Consider the following 21,582-nt stretch of genomic DNA (forward strand, 5'->3'; position numbering starts at 1 on the left):
GAAACACAGTAGACTGGAGTGTCTCAGGAGATAAGTTATGTCTGCTGTCATAGATCATAGAGACAACACTTTATCACTGCATCCTGTGATGAAACTGATGCTTTTGCACATACACAAATACACACACTTGGCAGATAGGTAAAATCAATACAAACCAGTGTAGCTGCACTCTAAAGTGGGGAGAGAAATGTAATTTAAACTGTGTTAACTGCTATCTCCTGCTACAATGATGGGAAACTCAATTTCAACATGGCACCCATTTCAGGCGATAATTTTGTTGTGGTCCCTCTGGCCTCAAATAGAGTACTTTGTCAAATACTGTTGGCATTGCAGAATGTTATAGGTGGTGTTTGGTTTGGAAAACAGGAGCATCAATGTCTCAAAGCTATCATCTTCCAGAAAATTGCCACAGCTATAATAAGCTGTTAAATTAGCTCAATTGTTCATTGTGCAATCATTACATTAATTTACATGGTGTAAAGAAAATATTTCTGCAGCTCTTCTTATGACAGCCTTATTACTCAATGAGACACCCTTCACACTTTACTCTGAAGAAACAGGGTTTGGATTCCTATTTCTTTGGAAAAGAATAAGCATGAAATTCAAACAGATTTTAACACAGAAAACTGACCAAACCCTCCATTTGCCCTTGTAGTAGAATCAATGAGTAAGGCATGCGATTATTGTTATTTTGCAGAAAGCAGAGATTGGAACTAAAGCATAGAAAGTTTGTACGTGTGTAAGAGAGAGAGAGAGAGCTAACCTTTTTCAATCAGATGCAGTTCTATCAACCTAAGCAGTCTTGTTAAACCTTGTTAGTTCGCCATAGTCTTTCTGACAGCCCACAGAAAGGCTTCCCTGCTAAAGCTGCACAATAGCCTGTCGAAAAAGTAAAATCTTTGTATTATGAATGTGTAGAGTGAGAGTGGGGTCCCAAATTATTGTCACCCTTGATGATGATGAGCAAAAATTGCTGTATTAAATAAATAATTAAAATAATAATAATAGGTCAGAAATAGATTTTATTTAACAAGTGATTTTTTTATTTATTTGAATGGGGTCAAAGTATTGACACCCCTAATGAAGATAATGGCACTGAGCCTTTTTCTAAAATCTTTTATGAGTTGGGAGATATCTTAGACCAATTCTCCATACAGAATCCTTCCAGATCCTCCTCCTGCATTTATGGACTGCCCTCTTCAATGCAAACCTCAGGTCTTCAATGGGTTTCAAGTCCGGAGACCTGGTGTAGATTTTTATGGCCAATGAACCAATTATTTCTAGATTTTGATGTGTGCTTGGGGTTATTGTCTTGCTGGAAGATCCACTTGTGGCCAAGTTTCAGCTTCCTGGCAGAGGCAACCAGGTTTTTGGCAAAAATATCCTGGTACTGGGTAAAGCTCATGATTCCGTTGAATTCAACACTGGCCCCAGGATCAGTGGAAAGAGCTCTATTTTCACGTCATCTAACAAATGTTAACACCTGTAGTGTTATTGGCACTTGGATTGAAAACGGTGCTTTGGTCAGATGACATGAGAACAGAGCTCTGGACTGTCAGGTCAGAGTAAATAGGCATTTTAACATCATAGATTTAGCCGGTGGTAACTTGTGGAATAGACACCGGCTGGAAGGTGGTTTTAACCAATCAGCATTATGGATTTGACCCACCTGTTGTATAATGCTTAATAAATTAACACAGATGTCATGAGTATCTGTGCATTTTTCAGCAATTAAAGTATAGCTATGCAGATTAAAATATGATTTAATTGGTTGAATTCCTGCAGAATACCATTACTGCATTCTTAAATGTTGATACATTAAATATTCTAGTGGTGATCTATAAGCTAAAAGGGGAATGATCGGTTATTCTAAAAATTCCAAATGCTGAAACATGCGTATGACCTTCACAGGTTAATTTATAAAGGCTGAAACATAAGGTGTTGTAATTCCACAATATCCACCCCTCCAAAATAAAAACCTGGAGACATGTATTCATGTAGAATCCCTGATTCCAGTTATTGAAGACATCCACACTGATTGGAGACCATTTAGTTCAATGTTTTTCAACCTCCAGTCCGTAGACTGGCACCAATCCCTCATAGTTAGCTAACACTGATTGAATTTAAAAGTAAGCCCTCAAAGAAGGAAGTAACACATCTTGCCTGTCCCTGGTAGACAAAAGGTTTGAGAAACACCGCTTTAGACTGTGCAGGAAAAGGTTGAACTACCAAAGGTTGTAAAACTGAGTCGTTTGATATCCATGTAGTGACCTAAAGGCTTGTCATGCAACATAGACCATGATACTGATAGACAGGCACGGTCAGAAGAGCTCTGCGTCTCTGTCACCACCTCTAAAGCTCTGTTTCCTGTTTCCTCTATGCGCACATGCAAGCAAAACTGCCACCCTGTCACCAATGCCGCATAAACACTTCCTCACAAACTGCATGTTTGTCACTTTGGTTCTTGACTCTTCATTTCTATGTTTGTCCTCAAAGATGCAGGATACCTCTGCCTGAACCTTCAGTGAATCTTTGATACATTTACAGATCAACAAGCTTTGATAACTTGACTTAAAGTATGTATTTCAGCTACTTACAATTATGTAGGCTGACACATTTTAGCACGTTTCTGTTGTAATACTGGATCAATTCCTGAAGTCTGCCATCTGTTAACTTTAAGCTTTTCTCCTTAAATGTGTAATATTCTTCTCTGTGAAGCTAACTTTCTTGGACTCTTCCCAACAAACCGGGAACATTAGCTAATATTCCCATTTAAGTTATAGTTAGATCCTAACGTTAGATAAAATCCTAACAATAGCATGGTAACGTTTGATATAGATTTTTGTTGCCTTAATTTAAATATCCTTGGAATGTTTTCCTTAATTCACTAAAATGTTAGGCACAACATCTGCAACAACCACCACAGAACATTCCCCAAAAGTTCTTATTAGGTTTCCAGATAATATTAACAAAACAAATCAAAGTTTGTCACGTGCGCCGAATACAACAGGTGTCGACCTTACAGTGAAATGCTTACTTACAGGCTCTAACCAACAGTGCAATTTCTAAGTTAAAAAAAGGTATTAGGTGAACAGTAGGTAAGTAAAGAAATAAAAACAACAGTAAAAAGACAGTGAAGAATAACAGTAGCGAGGCTATAAAAGTATCGAGGCTATAAAAGTAGCGAGGCTATATACAGGCACCGGTTAGTCAGGCTGATTGAGGTAGTATGTACATGTAGATATGATGGCAGGCAGTTTTGCCCCAGTGATGTACTGGGCCGTACCCACTACCCTCTGTAGTGCCTTGCGATCGGAGGCCGAGCAGTTGCCGCACCAGGCAATGATGCAACCAGTCAGGATGCTCTCGATGTTGCAGCTGTAGAACCTTTTGAGGATCTGAGGACCCATGTCAAATCTTTTCAGTCTCCTGAGGGGGAATAGGCTTTGCCGTGTCCTCTTCATGACTGTCTTGGTGTGTTTGGACCATTGTAGTTTGTTGGTGATGTGGACACCAAGGAACTTGAAGCTCTCAACCTGCTCCACTACAGCCCCGTCGATGAGAATGGGGGTGTGTTCGGTCCTCCTTTTCCTGTAATCCACAATCATCTCCTTAGTCTTGGTTACATTGAGGGATAGGTTGTTATTCTGGCACCACACAGCCTGGTCTCTGACCTCCCTATAGGCTGTCTCGTAGTTGTCGGTGATCAGGCCTACCATTGTTGTTTCGTCTGTAAACTTCCTGATGGTGTTGGAATAGTGCCTGGCCATGCAGTCGTGGGTGAACAGGACGGGACTGAGCACGCACCACTGAGGGGCTTCAGTGTTGATACCTACCCTCACCACCTGGGGGCGGCCCGTCAGGAAGTCCAGGATCCAGTTGTAGAGGGAAGTGTTTAGTCCCAGGATCCTTAGCTTAGTAATAACACAATGTACCAGTAATGTTTTCCTTACATTCACTAAACGTTTAGGCACAACATCTGTAAACTACCACAGAACATTCCCCAAAAGTTCTCATTAGGTTTCCAGGTAATATAATAACACAATTTACCAGTAAGGTTTGGAAAGGCACATGCCTGTCTATATAAGGTCTCACAGTTGACAATGCATGTCAGAGCAAAAACCAAGCCATGACGTCGAAGGAATTGTCCGTAGAGCTCTGAGACAGGATTGTTTCGACGCACAGATCTGGGGAAGAGTACCAAAATATTTCTGCAGTATTGAAGATCCCAAAGAACACAGGTCTCCATCATTCTTAAATGGAAGAAGTTTGGAACTACCAAGACTTCCTAGAGCTGGCTGCCCGGCCAAACTGAGCAATCAAGGGAGAAGGGCCTTGGTCAGGGAGGTGACAGAGCTCCAGCGTTCCTTTGTGGAGATGGGAGAAACTTCCAGGAGGACAACAATCTCTGCGCCATTGCACCAATTAGGCCTTTATGATAGACTGGCCAGACGGAACCCATTCCTCAGTAAAAGGCACCTGACAGCCCGCTTGGAGTTTGCCAAAAGGTACCTAAAGATGCTCAGACCATGATAAACCAAGATTCTCTGGTCTGATGAAATAAAGACTGGCCTGAATGCCAAGTGTTACGTCTGGAGCAAACCTGTCACCATCCATATGGTGAAGCATGGTGGTGGCAGCAGCATACTGTGGGGAGGTTTTTCAGAGGCAGGGACTGGGAGAGTAGTGAGGATCGAAGGAAAGATTAACTGTGCAAAGTACAGAGATCCTTGAGGAAAACCTGCTCCAGAGCACTCAGGACCTCAGACTGGGGCGAAGGTTCACCTTCCAACAGGACAACGACCCTAAGCACACAGCCAAGACAAAGCAGGAGTGGATTTGGGACAGGTCTGTAAATGTCCTTGAGTGGCCCAGCTATAGTCCGGACTTGAACCTAATTTGAACATCTCTGGAGAGACCTGAAAATAACTGTGCAGCGACGCTCCCCATCCAACCTGACTTAGCTTGAGAGGATCTGCAGAGAAGAATGGGAGAAACTCCCCAAATACAGGTATGCCAAGCTTGTAGCGTCATACCCAAGAAGACTTGAGGCTGTAATCTTTGCCAAAGGTGCTTTAACAAAGTACGGAGTAAAGGGTCTGAACACTTATGCAAACGTTCAGGGGTTTCCTGGTGGGAAAGAGGATAAAATACCTGGCTTGGGAACCAGACATTGGAGGTTCAAACCCCACATGTGCACTTTGTCAACATATGAGGTGGAAAAAATATGGTTATGTTTTATTTATATGCTGTTCAAATGTACTATTAATGAAATGAAAATGCCATGTGTCTCTATATTACCTTCAAATGTGAATTGCCATTAAATCTGGAGAGAAACATAATGGGGATGTATTCCAATCTGCTTTAAGGAGCTACAGCTGAGCATGTTGTGGTAATATTAGGTAACAATTTCAAGAACATTTAGAAAATGTTAAATTGTTAAAGTACCTGAGGACAGGCAAAACAAGGTAAAATGCACTGGAGTGTATTCATGGATGCAAAGGGAAGCCAGGCTTCCCCGGGAAATGTACTAATTATTTTATGTTTTTTTGTCTCTGAGTTTAATTATTTACCTTCAATTTGCAAGAGGCTGAATGTACCTCACAGGAGAAAGCATCCATGTGAGAAAAACAGGTGCCCTCTGTATTTGTAGCCCATCTATCTGATTCTGTCTGGTCAAAAATAGTATGACATTGTTGTCGCCAGTAGCAAAGAAACATTGTAGAATCATCCACTCAACTGGACAGTTTTTGTGTTTTGAGGACGTATCTTTTGTGATGTCCCCACAATGTTGTCACCAGACTGTACCCATAACACAATGAAACATTCTGGGAACCATTAAATAACAGGCTAAATGTGTTCTAGGTAGGGCTGTGACATCATTACATTTTGTGTGGTTATTGTCATTCAAAAGACTGGTATCATGGTTCAGGTAATTGACCGTTAATGAACAGAAACACGTTTAGCATCTCCAGGCATACAAGCAGCTGATGTGCACCTTTTGGAACGTCTACATTTCAATAAAAGTATAATAAAGAAATGTAATATATACCATCACAATACATCCATTATTCATTTTAGTCAGGTTTAAAGAAACATGATATAAAGAAAATGTATTTCAGAAGAACAGAATGAGTTGGCCTACAGTTAGTTATCTGGCTATGCTCCATACCATAGGCTGTATGTAGGCTTGTTCATTTAGCTGACAATATATTCTTAAGTCCCATGCAATTATTTTATATAACTTCAAAGTAATAAGAATAGAATTGAACTGAGCTGAAAAAATGGCAAGGATATTTTTCTCATTCCGGAGCGTATGTGCATATGAAGTGGCTATATCAAGCCTAAAAGTGGTAATTTAAAACTAGATTTAGAGTTATTTGGCAACTTTAGTTGTGAATGATACAAACCTTAGAAGTCAAAACATATATAATACATTCCAAGGGCTGCATGGTATAACTATAGGCTATTGATGATTTGAGAAAGTAGAAAAATAGCTTGCGCTCTGTTCCTTGCCCCAGGCTCCACAGCTGTTCTCTCATCAACTGATCATATTTTCACCCATCGGACTATTCTCAATTGAATCTTGTCTTTCGATTTAGAATAACCATTTATCAAATGGGCAGGAACAGGGACATGCATATCATCTTTATGCAGTCGAATAGCGAATGGAGGCCACGTGAAATCTGTTAGGGAACATCGATAGTGGGGGCGGGGGGGGGGGCTAGAAACATGGTGGTGAGATATTCTGAATAGGTAATAGGTACAGTAATGTGTCACCAATGAATTATGAAAATATAAAAATGTTCCTATTACTAGGCTATTCAAAATCAAATGCACGAATTGTAGGATAACTGTAATCCAATCAATTAACCAACAGCATCGCTTTGGGCTATACGTTGTCTCCTAGACCCATGGATATACATTTTGGAGCGTAGCACAAGGTAACCAGTCCACCCAGTATGCATAGTAATACAGTCCACTCAAAGGCTAGACCAATTATTTACCAAATACATCTTAAATCAGTTTAGTTTATGTTTTTCTGCTATGCGTAATATGCGGTAGGCTATGCACTGTATAATGCACAATCATTTTAATTGTTTTTTTGGGGGCTCATAAACCTATGCGTAAACTATAATATGCATATGAGTGTTTTGAATGAATCATCCCATTATAAAGCACTGTCCTTTTTGTTGTGTTAGGCGTTGAAACATCCACAACAACCATGTTTTACACTGTTTCAACCTGCTGTTGAACTTCTTTCTTCAAATTGGTCACAGTGAGGTGAGTTTTAAAAGTAGGATAGGCCCCTGTTTGGATAAGTGTTTGATGTGATTTTTGATTGCATATTCTTTGATGTTAGAGTGTTTAGAGGGACAATTGAGCCATAAGTACCAGGACATTATGACCTGATGGTTGTTAGCAAATTGGGTACTGCCAAAGCATGTCCAGCATGCATAAAACGAGAATACGGTGACTCAACTGTCACGTGGAATTTTACTGTGGTCACGATTCAGCCCTAGTTCCAGCTCTTGCAACATCAGGTGAATGTTTTATACAAAATGGACAGTTTTTGTGTTATGAGAACATTTGCCGATACCTAACGAATGTTCTGGGAACTTTCACACAACCTATTTTGGTTTGCAAGGTAATCTTCTCTAAATGTTCTCAATGTTTCTCCCTCCTCGTCTTTATTTTAATTTTTTCACAGCCCTTCTTTACGCCACCATCTTCGGTAACGTCACCACCATCTTCCAGCAGATGTACGCCAACACCAACCGCTACCACGAGATGCTGAACAGCGTCCGTGACTTCCTCAAGCTCTACCAGGTGCCCAAGGGGCTGAGCGAGAGGGTCATGGATTACATCGCCTCCACCTGGTCCATGTCCCGGGGCATAGATACTGAAAAGGTATCTCAAACTGTAAGCCTGACATTCATTACCTTGGCTTGCATGCTGTCCCCCCCACCCCCCGTGTTGGTTGGTTGGTTGGTTGGTTGGTTGGTTGGTTCTGCATGGTAGCTTCCGCAGCTAGCTGGCCCCTTTGTATTGTGGTGATTGTGGCTCTGTGTTTCGATGTGCTTGACCAGTCCACTTGGGGTGGGAGTGTGGGGGAGGGTGTTGAGTGTTGGTGTTGAGTTAATGGATAATGCTTTGTAACTGTCATATTAACTTATTATTATAATTAGTCATGACAGCTGGTGTTAGTTTATGACAAGTGACTGTTAAGACGCTGTTATGACACAAACTTTGGCTGATTAGCAAATTGGTGGTATTTTTAACCAATGTGAAATTTGTGTCCAATTAATTAAATGCCTGAATGTGACATGGTTTTAAACCAATTATGAGCAGTTTACAGAAAAAACAGTGAGGAAATCAATGTAAGAAATGTGTCTAATAAGTGAACCATTTGACCCAGCGTCGTCCAGGTTTGGCCGGGGTAGGCTGTCATTGTAAATAAGAATTTGTTCTTAACTGACTTGCCTAGTTAAATAAAAATATAAAATACAGTGTGTTGTCCTTTTGGGGCTGCCTGATAGCTGGGGTGAGTATGTGCAGTTCAGTACAGTTTTTAGACACATTCCTATGCTGTATGCTTTGGGATTACCTCAGTGACCGTAGAAAGCAACAACATGTAAGCTTCCAGGCACATTTCTCCCACAGCGTAGAGAGAATGGATGAGCGAAGGAGGGTAAAATCCTTTCTCTGCTATCACACATGGACTCACCTCAGCCTCCCAGGTGTTTAACTGTGGCTGTTGCTGTGACAACAACAGTATCCCAGCCAGGCCTGTAGAGAGGAGGCTGGTTTGAGTGGTAGTTCTGGGTGATTCTTAGTGTGCTCTGTTCACATACTTAACTAACTGTAACCCATACCACTAAGCTTAAAACATTGTTGGGGTTAGTCTATACACTTATACTTCCTTTTTTCCTTTTTTTAAGACCGAAAAAGAAGATTAAAATAACAGGATTTTAACATTGATGTACTGTTGTATTTTCTGTGCCCCTCTAACTTGTACTTTTGCCCAATGTGCACCATTACTGTATGATGATGGTGGGTGTTGTTGATGCACTGCAAAAAATATCATCTTAGCTAGATTTAACAAAATCTTGTATTGAGTTATAATGCTCTTAAAATTACTTTTTTCTTATCAAGATAAATTATCTTACCGCATTGGCTTGATAGAAGTGGAGTATGATAATTTTAATAGTGTTTTTTAAAATCTTATTTCACCTTGTATCAAGTCTTTTTTTAGGTTAAAATAAGACAAGCGATCTGTCAATGCAGTAAAAAAATTTTTTTTATCTTGGTAAGAAAAGAAATGTACTTTTAAATGCATTATCACTCAATACAAGATTAAAAGTCTAGCTAAGATTTCATTTTGTTGCTATTATTATAATTATTAGCAATCTGTTTTTGGTTGGTTGCCTTGTTGCGACACCCTTAGAATATTTCACAATAAAGATTTTAAAGTAATATATCTAAACGCTATCATGGCTGCCAGTCAGAAACTACTGGTTCACCAAAGACCATGAGTTTGGAAGGTGATACAATTAGGTTATTTAACTCTTATCCCTCTGCTCTCCCTGTCCCAGGTATTGCAGATATGCCCTAAGGACATGAGGGCAGATATCTGCGTCCACCTCAACAGGAAAGTCTTCAAAGAACACCCTGCATTCAGGTTGGCCAGTGACGGGTGCCTGCGTGCCCTGGCCATGGAGTTCCAGACTATCCACTGTGCCCCTGGCGACCTCATCTACCATGCCGGGGAGAGTGTTGACAGCCTCTGTTTCGTGGTGTCAGGATCCCTGGAGGTCATCCAAGATGATGAGGTGGTGGCCATCTTGGGTGAGTACTTTTCTATTATACATTATGACGATGTAGGATTACATGGTGGCCATCTTGGGTGAGTAGTTTTCTATTATACAGTAGGACGATGTAGGATTACATGGTGGCCATCTTGGGTGAGTAGTTTTCTATTATACAGTAGGACGATGTAGGATTACATGGTGGCCATCTTGGGTGAGTAGTTGTGTATTAAACAGTATGACGATGTAGGATTACATGGTGGCCATCTTGGGTGAGTAGTTGTGTATTATACAGTATGACGATGTAGGATTACATGGTGGCCATCTTGGGTGCTTTACTGCTGTCTATTGTATAGGATGGTTTGCGGGTATTTTGAGTGAGTTGCTGTCCATGGACCAGTGCTTAAGTTGAGCCGGTGCACATTGGTACCGTGGTGTTCATCGCTACCTTGTGTGAAAGGAGCTATAGTCGAATCCCAAAGACAGTCCCTGTAGAGACATTACCAGGGTGTTAATGTGGGAGTGGAGGGTGAAGGCTACATAGTTAAATGTTGAGTGCCTGTAAATCACACCTTGTTATTGATCTGAGTGATGGATTCTTTGTTATTTCTCGTATTATGTTTTGGTTGTTCTCCATGGTGTGTGTGTGTATGTGTGTGTGTGTGTGTCGGCGGATGTGTGTGAGCGCATATACAGACCGTTAGACTGTTGCTGGGCAAACAGCCAACATTGCCAGGCAAACATACACACCAACATAATAAAACATGGTAAACAGTAAAAATGCAACACCATCTCCCTGGGCCTACTAACAAACAGTAGCTGTGGTTATGTTCTATTGTGTTGCTGACCTGGTTAGTTCGTGTTGATTGAACCCTGGGTGATGAATTAGCTACTGCTGTAAATCACAGTCTCATTAAACTAATGGCAGCTGCTATACAGAATCATTGCTGCACCAGCTGCTGAATGTAGGTCTACGTAGCACCGTGATCATTCTATTAACTAATTAACTCTAGTTGGTTACCTCATTCGCTCTTGGTTTGTCAGAAGGGGGTAGATCAGCTTTAATGTTGCAGATAGGTTGTAGCTTCCATCAATGTAATTGTTTGCATCAATTCCAATCCCCCATATATATATATATATATATATATATAAATAACAACAACGCTTAGGCTTCTACTTCCAGTTTATACATATTATATACATTTTATGGACACAATCTATTTTACAATAGTTATTTTGTTTGTTTTAACTCCTGTCCTTCCTCTACCCTCAACCTCTCCATCTATTTCTGATGTCATTCCGGTTAGATTTCTATTTGCAATATCTGTCAAACTTTGCTCTTTCACAAAAGTTCTGAACCTATGTACGTTTTACGGACACAGTATGTTTTACATGAGTTATCTTGTTACTAGTTGTTATTAGTCCCAACCTTCAGCTCCATTCAACCTCCCATCTATCTCTTAAAACAGATTGGATTTCTATTTGCCATATATTTTTCTACTTTGCTGTGATGTTTCACAAGATCTTTTTAGAACGACCATGCAGTTGATTCACATTTCCACAGCTGCGGAGAACAATGATAGTTTTACTAGAATTGACTCTAGCTGTTTTGCTGTTCCATTTTTGCCTCTATCACTGCCTTGGTTTGTTTTAGGCTGTAAGACATGAAAGCCTTGCTTTTTTATTCAATCCAATCTGATTATGCTGACAAACTCATCAACTACAAACCCATCGCAAATGATATGTTAGATTTGTTAGTTCCAACATTTGAGTGTGAATTTACATTGTTAGGACTGACTACCAGCAACCGACAAACTATAAGTAAGTAAGGAGCCTTGGCTTGTGTGAGCCAGAACAGCTCATAGGAGCTGGATCTCCTGTTCTGTAGCGTGAAGCAGCTTGATGTACAAGTACCCCCCCTGGACAGGACGCTGGTCTACCGCTGGGCCCTACCCCCAATCTCCTTAATACTGAGTGCCAAGCAGAGATGCATCAGGTCCCATTTTTACTGTCTTTAGTATAACTCTGCCGGGAATCAATCTCCCAATCTTCCGATCTCAGGGCAGACACTCTAGCCACAAGGCCACTGAGTTAGTTCAAACTACTATCATACTGTTTTTTATGGGGCCATACACATACCCAGGTACGCTCTGTAATTCAATGTTGGCCGTGTATTTGATGGTTGTTGGCCGTGTATTTGATGGATGTTGGCCGTGTATTTGATGGATGTTGGCCGTGTATTTGATGGATGTTGGCCGTGTATTTGATGGATGTTGGCCGTGTATTTGATGGATGTTGGCCGTGTACTTGATGGATGTTGGCCGTGTATTTGATGGATGTTGGCCGTGTATTTGATGGATGTTGGCTGTGTATTTGATGGATGTTGGCCGTATATTTGATGGCTGTTGGCCGTGTATTAGATGGCTGTTGGCCGTGTATTTGATGGATGTTGGCCATGTATTTGATGGATGTTGGCCGTGTATTTGATGGTTGTTGGCCGTGTATTTGATGGTTGTTGGCCGTGTATTTGATGGTTGTTGGCCGTGTATTTGATGGATGTTGGCCGTTGTTGGCCGTGTATTTGATGGATGTTGGCCGTTGTTGGCCGTGTATTTGATGGATGTTGGCCGTTGTTGGCCGTGTATTTGATGGATGTTGGCCGTGTATTTGATGGATGTTTGCCGTTGTTGGCTGTGTATCTGATGGATGTTGGCCGTGTATTTGATGGATGTTGCCAGCTTTTCAACAACGTACCGTAAAGCTGAGGCAGATGTCCGCATTAATTAGGAAGAGACTGATATAAACAGATGCCGTGTATTTGATGGATGTTGGCCGTGTATTTGATGGATGTTGGCCGTGTATTTGATGGATGTTGGCCGTGTATTTGATGGATGTTGGCCGTGTATTTGATGGATGTTGGCCGTGTATTTGATGGATGTTGGCCGTGTTTTTGATGGATGTTGGCAGCTTTTCAATAACTGTACCGTAAAGCTGCTTTCTTGAGGAAACATTTACTTACTATGACAGTGATATGTGGTTGTCTCACTTAGCTATCTTATGATGAATGCACTAACTGTAAGTCGCTCTGGATAAGAATGTCTGCTAAATGACAAATGTAAATGTCAGGCTAAATGACAAATGTAAATGTCAGCATTAATTACAAAGAGACTAATATAAACAGCTCTCATTTCTGGATGCATACACTTTGTGTGTGTGTGTGTGTGTGTGTGTGTGTGTGTGTGTGTGTGTGTGTGTGTGTGTGTGTGTGTGTGTGTGTGTGTGTGTGTGTGAGGGAGAGAGAGATTAGTAGTCTAGATGAGTAGATCAACTAAAATCTAGCAGGTTGGTGTTCTGTGTTGTGCTGTTCTGTTTTGTTCTCGCTTGTGTTATACTGGGCTGTGTTGTGTTGATCTGAGCGGTGCTGTACTATGCTGAGCGTTACTGTGCAACGTTCTTACTTTGTGCTGTGCTAGTCAGAGCTTCTCTGGAGAGTAGGAGATGATCCTGACTTAAATAATAATAATAATTCTATCACCATAGATTATCTGCTACACCATAATGACTGTTTTTCAGTCAATTAACTTCTATTGGGATTTATTTGCAGTATGGTGATTAGCAAAGTGACTGATGGGAGAGATTTCCTGTTTCTTTTCCCAAATGAATATAGAATATTTTTATGTGTTTGATTACGAGAACGTGTGTGTGTGTGTGTGTGTGTGTGTGTGTGTGTGTGTGTGTGTGCGCGCCAGAACTAGGTTCAAATACATGTTATTTAAATACTTGTTTGTGTATTTGAGTTTTTCCAAATACATTCCAAAATTCAACTACTTGTTTTTTCAAATAAAGGTTATCTGAATACTTGTTTTCAAATGTATCGTTGAAAAGTAATTGAAATACCTGAAATAGTATTTGAACCAAGGTCTGGTACGTGCGCGTGTGGATGTGTAATTGAATGCATGTCTTGTGCAATTGCATGAAATCTTGTGAGTTCCAAGTAGGAACACATCATTAGGTAATATAATGAATCATCTCGTTATATTTTGCAATGACAGCATCAAACATTTTCCCATTCACTTTCAATCATTCAACAAAGATATCAAAGCCCTTTTGAATATTGTAGTTTAATCATTTCAATTATTGTCAGTTCATAGACAGTTGTACTGTTAGGTATTGTTGTGAAATGTCTTATCTTTTTAACAAGCTCATCCATTTTAAATGCAATTTTACAGAATCACAAATAGGATCCTCTCAGAAGCCCGACCCAATGATCAGAACAAATGTATATAGTGTCTGTGAATGCTTTGTCAATTCACTGAACATTGATATGATTCACATCAACAAGTTTTATATTTCAGCCAGTAAGATTAATGGGTTCAAACAGGCTTTCGTTGCTGTGACTGACAGGGTTTGAACCAAACACTTTGTTATCCTGCTGAGCCAAAGCCTAGGCATTAATTATGGGAGCAAACTTTCGTCTTCACATCTCCGGCATAGTCACTGGGATAAACTAACTATTGTTATGTCTCAGAAGTAAATGGGTAAATACTCAGTTGTAAACCTGGCATTTTAGCTGCTTTCTCTCGCTCTCTGCAGGTAAAAAAAATATTTTGGAAATCTTTCTAAAGTATTAAAAAAAGTAAGTTCTCTCTCTCTCTCTCACTCACTCTCTCTCTCTCTCTCTCTCTCTCTCTCTGCAGGTAAGGGGGACGTGTTTGGGGATGTGTTCTGGAAGGAGGTGACCCTAGCCCAGGCGTGTGCCAACGTGCGTGCCCTGACCTACTGTGACCTCCACGTCATCAAACGAGACGCCCTGCAGAAGGTTCTGGAATTCTACACGGCCTTCTCTAACCACTTCTCACGGAACCTGCTGCTCACATACAACCTGCGGAAGAGGGTCAGTGTAACTTATTGGACCATCCACTTATCTTCTAGCCTCATAGAACCAGCCTCATAGCTGTTCACCAGACTCGTTCATCTAAGTGATCAGGCTGGTTCACCAGGCCACTCTTCTTCCTCCCTGCCTATCAAACTCATCTTCTTTTCTCATAGCTGTTGTTATTTTATCTTCCTTGTCTCCTATGCCTGTCTTTCATGTCTCTCTCTCTCTCGCTCTCTATATATATATATATATATATATATATTTCTCTCTGTTCTCCCTTCTCATCATCTGCACAGGGCATCTAAGGCCAGGATTGAAATCAGATCAGCGGTAACCCACAGTGACCGATAAAACGCATAGCCTATCATTGCTTTTGTTTAGGATGTGTCAGAGGTTTAAATGTAATAGAGCGGTCAAATCCAGAAGAGGCTCCTCCTATCGCGAACATTGCCATAGTCGCATTAGTAGAAATCCCTGTTAAATGCAGTCATGTTACAAGTTTGAACACTGGAATGTATGATTTAATCTACACCTCCATGAGGCAAATATAAATCTGTATTATTTTTGTTTAAAGGGGAACTTTCACAATTTTCGTAATCTCCAGCACCACCTCAACATCAACATGTGAAAATGGCGCATTTTTATGTTTCGTACTAAAAAAGATACAGGAAGATAAGTGTTCCCAATGACATCATCAGTGTGCTTTCTGTGATTTTCAACCAATTATGAGTTGGCATTGCCTGCTAATTGTCTACTGATTGGTTGAGGATGTCATTGGAAACACTTATCTTCCTCTATCTTTTTCATTACAAAACATAGAAACGTGCCATTTTCACATATGTTGATGGGGTGGTGCTAGTGATGAACGTGAATTAGATTTTTTTTTAAATTTCCATTGAAATATTTTCTATTTGACTGTCATTATTTCTATATAGCCTACACGTTCTTGTTCTGAACTTCTAACGTGGGTGAGATACAGTGCATTCAGAAAGTTTTCAGACCCCTTGACTTTTTCCACATTTTGTTACGTTACAGCCTAATTCTAAAATGGATTCAATTAAAATTTTCCCAATCATCAATCTACACATAATACCCCATATTGACAAAGCAAGAAATGTTTGCAAATTTGTAAAATAAAAAAATAAAAACAGAAATATCACATTTACATAAGTATTCAGACCCTTTACTCAGAACTTTGTCGAAGCACCTTTGGCAGCGATTACAGCTTTGAGTCTCTTGGGTCTGACGCAACAAGCTTGCCACGCCTGTATTTGAGGAGTTTCTCCCATTCTTCTCTGCAGATCCTCTCAAGCTAAGTCAGGTTGGATGGGGAGCGACGCTGAAAAGCTATTTTCAGGTCTTTTCAGAGATGTTCAATCCGGTTCAAGTCCAGGCTCTGGCTGAGCCACTCAAGGACATTGAGACTTGTCCCGAAGCCACACCTGCATTGTCTTGACTGTGTGCTTAGGGTTGTTGTCCTGTTGGAAGGTGAACCTTCACCCCAGTCTGAAGTCCCGAGTGCTCTGGAGCAGGTTTTCATAAAGAATCTCTCTGTACTTTTCTCAGTTCATCTTTCTCTCGATCCTGACTAGTCTCCCAGTCCCTGCCACTGAAAACCATCCCCAGAGCATGATGCTGCCACCACCATGCTTCACCAAAGGGATGATGCCAGGTTTCCTCCAGAATAACGCTTGGCATTCAGGCCAAAGAGTTCAATCTTGGTTTCATCAGACCTGAGAATCTTGTTTCTCATTGTCTGAGATTCCTTTATGTCTTTTGGCAAACTCCAAGCGGGCTGTTATGTGCCTTTTTAGTGAGGAGTGGCTCCGTCTGGCCACTCTACCACAAAGATGTGATTGGTGGAGTACTGCGAAGACTGTTGTCCTTCTTTAAGGTTCTCCCAACTCCACAGAGGAACTCTGTCAGTGTGGCCATGGGGTTCTTGGTCACCTCCCTTTCTCCCCTGATTGCTCAGTTTTGCTGGGCGGCCAGCTCTAGGAGGAGTCTTAGTGGTTCCAAATAGAGGTAGACCGATTTGTCGGAATGGCCAATTAATTAGGGCCGATTTCGGAAATCTGTATTTTTGGGCGCCGATTTGTTTTATTATTATTTTTATTATTATTATTTGTATACCTTTATTTAACTAGGCAATAATTTAAGAACACATTCTTATTTTCAATGACGGCCTAGGAACAGTGGGTTAACTGCCTCGTTCAGGGGCAGAACGACAGATTTTCACCTTGTCAGCTCATGGGATCCAATCTTGCAACCTTAGTTAACTAGACCAACGCAATAACGACCTGCCTCTCTCTCATTGCACTCCACAAGGAGACTGCCTGTTACGCGAATGCAGTAAGCCAAGGTAAGTTGCTAGCTAGCATTAAACTTATCTTATAAAAAACAATCAATCATAATCACTAGTTAAATGGTTGATGATATTACTAGATATTATCTAGCGTGTCCTGCGTTGCATATAATCTGACTGAGCATACAAGTATCTAAGTATCTGACTGAGCGGTGGTAGGCAGAAGCAGGCGCGTAAACATTCATTCAAACAGCACTTTTGTGCATTTTGCCAGCAGCTGTTTATGCATTGTGCTGTTTATGACTTCAAGCCTATCAACCGGTGTAACCGAAGTGAAATGGCTAGCTAGTTAGCGCGCGCTAATAGCGTTTCAAACATCACTCGCTCTGAGCCTTCTAGTAGTTGTTCCCCTTACTCTGCATGGGTAACGCTGCTTCGATGGTGGCTGTTGTCGTTGTGTTGCTGGTTCGAGCCCGGGGAGGAGCGAGGAGAGGGATGGAAGCTATACTGTTACACTGGGAATACTAAAGTGCCTATAAAAACATCCAATAGTCAAAGGTTAATGAAATACAAATGGTATAGAGGGAAATGGTCCTATAATTCCTATAACTACAACTTAAAACTTCTTACCTGGGAATATTGAAGACTCATGTTAAAAGGAACCACCAGCTTTCATATGTTCTCATGTTCTGAGCAAGGAACTGAAACGTTAGCTTTCTTAGATAGCATATATTGCACTTTTACTTTCTTCTCCACACTTTGTTTTTGCATTATTTAAACCAAATTGAACATGTTTCATTATTTACTTGAGGCTAAATTGATTTTATTGATGTATTATATTAAGTTAAAATAAGTGTTCATTCAGTATTGTTGTAATTGTCATTATTACAAATAAATAAATAAACATCTGCTGATTTAATCAGTATCGGCTTTTTTGGTCCTCCAATAATCGGCATCGGCATTGAAAAATCATAATCAGTCAACCTCTAGTTCCAAACGTCTTCCATTTAAGAATGATGGAGGCCGCTGTGTTCTTGGGGACCTTTAATGCTGCAGAAATGGTTTGGTACCCTTCCCCAGATCTGTGCCTCAACAGATTCCTGTCTCAGAGCTCTACCACAGGTGGACTCCAATCAAGTTGTAGAAACATCTCAAGGATGATCAATGGAAACAGGATGCACCTGAGCTCAATTTCGATTCTCATAGCAAAGGATCTGATTACTTTTGTAAATATGGTATTTCTGTTTTTTATTTTTAATACATTTGCAAAAAAAAATCTAAACTGTGTTTTTGCTTTGTTATTATGGGGTATTGTGTGTAGATTGATGAGGATTTTTTTTTTAACATTTAAACTATTTTAGAATAAGGCTGGTATGTAACAAAATGTGGAAAAAGTCAAGGGGTCTGAATACTTGTGGTGTGGTTTCGTGACAAGGGCCACCTGGTGTCTTTCATATATATCTCTTATTTTTATTTGATTTATAATTTAATATTTTGTTCTTGTCTATAATGTTTTGTACTTTGTCATGTACTTGTACGTTTTATGTGGAATCCAGGGAGAGTAACTTCTGCGTGTGCAGTAGCTGATGGGGATCCTAATAAACTAAATCGTAAGAGCAGTCGCCCTCAAATTTAACAGCTCCTACGTAGTTACACCGTAGACACCAACTAAACAAATGCAATATATGCTATGTTTTTCAGGCTGACCTGAGTAACCACTGATCTAATGAATCCTGACCTAAGCATCTAATCTAATCAATATCATCTCATTGTAACAATCAGAGAAAAGTCAATAGCAGATTGCAATCTAGTATTTTGAAGTCCATATCACTTTTATATTAGCAGTATCAGCATAAACTCTTTGATTTTCAGTTATAGACAAAATTCATGCCGATCACCTTCTAGATGATTTTTATTTGGAATGAATTAATCATTAAGGGGTGATTCTGAGATCTTAGATGATAGATTGTGTGATGGTGGATCAAATCAGATGTACAAAGCTTACTTATGATGGTATTGTGACAGGATGTACCATGGCTGCAGCAGAGGTGTGTCTGTCTGTGTCCTACTCTGTACTGTGATGTGTGATCTTCTCTCTGAGCATGATGTGAGAGCTTTGATATTTGGTATTTTATTAAGATCCCCATTAGCTGTTGCGATAGCAGCAGCTCCTCTTCCTGGGGTCCACACAAAACATGAAACATGACGTAATACAGGACATTAATAGACAAGAACAGCTCAAGGACAGTACTACGTACATTTTAAACGCCTACCTACAGTATCAATGCACAGAGTATCTATGTCAAATAGGGGAGAGGTGTTGTGCCGTGAGATGTTGCTTATCTGTTTTTTGAAACCAGGTTTGCTGTTCATTTGAACAATATGAGATGGAACGGAGTTCCATGCAATCATGGCTCTATATAATACTGTGTTTTCTTGAATTTGTTCTGGATTTGGGTACTGAAAAGACCCCTGGTGGCATGTCTGGTGCAGTGTGTGTCAGTGCTGTGTGTAAGCGACTATGCAAACTATTTGGATTTTTCAACACATTTAATGTTTCTTATAAAACAAGAAGTGATGCAGTCAGTCTCTCCTCAACTCATAGCCAAGATGAACTGGCATGCATAGTATTTATATTAGCCCTCTGATTACAGTGAAGAGCAAGATGTGCCGCTCTATTCTGGGCCAGCTGCAGCTTAACTAGGTACTTCTTTGCAGCACTTGACCATATGACTGGAAAATAATCAAGATAAGATCAAACTAGAGCCTGCAGGACTTGCTTTGTGGAGTGTGGTGTCAAAAAAGCAGAGCATCTTCACAACCACTGAATCAATATGTTTTGAACGTGACAGTTAAAAATCCAATGAAACACAAAGTAATTAAGTCTCCTCAAGTTGCTCAACAGCTGATGTTAATTTGTGAACTGAGCACAGGCTCACCACTTAACCACAGCTGTGTGCTGTACTGTGGGATAGATAGCTTACTCATCACTGCAAAACGCTGGCTATCAAGGCGCTCTTGGACCTCAGCCTGGCATGGCTCAATCAATACACCAATGACAGATTTAGGGGAGCGGGAGAGAGGGAAAGGGAGGAAGGGAGAAATGAAAAGTTTGTAAGAACCATTTGGATAGTTGGCAATGTGTGCAGATTATTTACAAATATTCAAATTTTATAATTTTCACTACTACATTTCTAGATGATAATGTTAATGATAATGATAAATGCCTGTGATTAAACCTTTGTTCATGTAAGACTTAAATGTTGCAAATTCAATCAAAAAGCCAAAAAGACATGTTTACGTCGATAAGGTATGGTGAAAACAATGTTAACTCAACACAGTTCTGCCTGATGAGCTGGATAGATGCTTGAACTACAGTACAAGTCAAAAGTTTGGACACATCTACTCATTCAAGGGTTTTCTTTGTTTTTACTATTTTCTACATTGTAGAATAATAGTCTAGACAATAAAATTATGAAATAACACATATGGAATCATGTAGTAACCCAAAAAATGTTAAATAAATCAAAATATATTTATATTCTTTAAAGTAGCCACCCTTTGCCTTGATGACATTCTTTGCATTCTCTCAACCAGCTTCATTAGGTAGTCACCTGGAATGCTCTTTCAACAGTCTTGAAGGATTTCTCACATATGCTGAGCACTTGGTTGTTTTTCCATCACTCTGCGGTCCAACTCATCCCAAACCATCTCAGTTGGGTTGAGGTCTGGTGATTGTGGAGGCTAGGTCATCTGATGCAGAAGGAACTGGATCGTCTCGCTGTGGTTCCCTGACACATGTAGGTTGATGGGGGTGGTATTGTGGGTGACCCGGCCTATAGAGTTCCCGTCCAGTGCTCTAACATCCATGGGAATAGAGAGGGGCTGAGTGGGGATATCCATAGCGGAAGCCAAGTCGATGAGTATCCGGAGAGATTTCGATTGGTTCCCCCACAGCAACATGGCATGAAAAGGGATGCGAGTAAAGGGAGAGCAACGTTCTCTGTATGACCCACCAGAGTACTCGCTCCTACCGGTGGTCTTTTAGTGGACAGGTGGTGAGGAAATTACCCGTAGTCCCGTAATACAGGCAACTCTTAGTGTGAAGCCTGTCTAGCCGTTCAGCTGGAGACAGCCTATCTCTGCCTAGTTGCATAGGCTTGGGAAGAGTTGAATCGTCAGTCTTCGGAGACTCTCGTGGAAACTCGGGTAGCCTCGTGTTCTCTTGGCAATGGAGCTGTCAGGGACTTCCGGGATGCCTCTGAGGCGATGTGGAATCCTTGGACGGGCAAGTGAAGTCGAATCTCCTCTCCTTCCTTCCTTCATTCTCGTAGTCACCCATCGATTTGAATGAGCAAGTCGAGATCCGTCGGTAGTTCCCGGGCTGAAAACTTGTCCTTTACTTCCTCCGATACTACGTGCAGGAACATTTTGCTTCTGGGTTCCAGGCACTCTCAGCCGCCAACGTGCGAAAATCCACTGCGTAGTCTGCCACACTACAGTAGTCTTGACGTAGCTGGATCAGCTTACGAGCAGCCTCTCTACCGGACAACGGAGAATCAAACACCTTCCGAACTTCCTCCACAAAC

At 40.8% G+C, this 21,582-nt stretch overlaps 1 protein-coding gene across 1 annotated transcript in view; it reads left to right on the forward strand.

Moving 5' to 3' along the window:
• The window catches only part of LOC135510054 (potassium voltage-gated channel subfamily H member 1-like), an 89,587-nt gene that overhangs the window by 34,674 nt on the left and 33,331 nt on the right, over positions 1-21,582 (forward strand). Inside the window, exons 10-12 of the mRNA XM_064930854.1 lie at positions 7,712-7,911; positions 9,597-9,849; positions 14,507-14,703. Of these exons, the coding sequence (XP_064786926.1) occupies positions 7,712-7,911; positions 9,597-9,849; positions 14,507-14,703 (650 nt within the window). The remainder of the gene's footprint in view (positions 1-7,711; positions 7,912-9,596; positions 9,850-14,506; positions 14,704-21,582) is intronic.

This window comes from Oncorhynchus masou, chromosome 23, assembly GCF_036934945.1.
Source record: "Oncorhynchus masou masou isolate Uvic2021 chromosome 23, UVic_Omas_1.1, whole genome shotgun sequence".
Taxonomy (NCBI): Eukaryota; Metazoa; Chordata; class Actinopteri; order Salmoniformes; family Salmonidae; genus Oncorhynchus; species Oncorhynchus masou.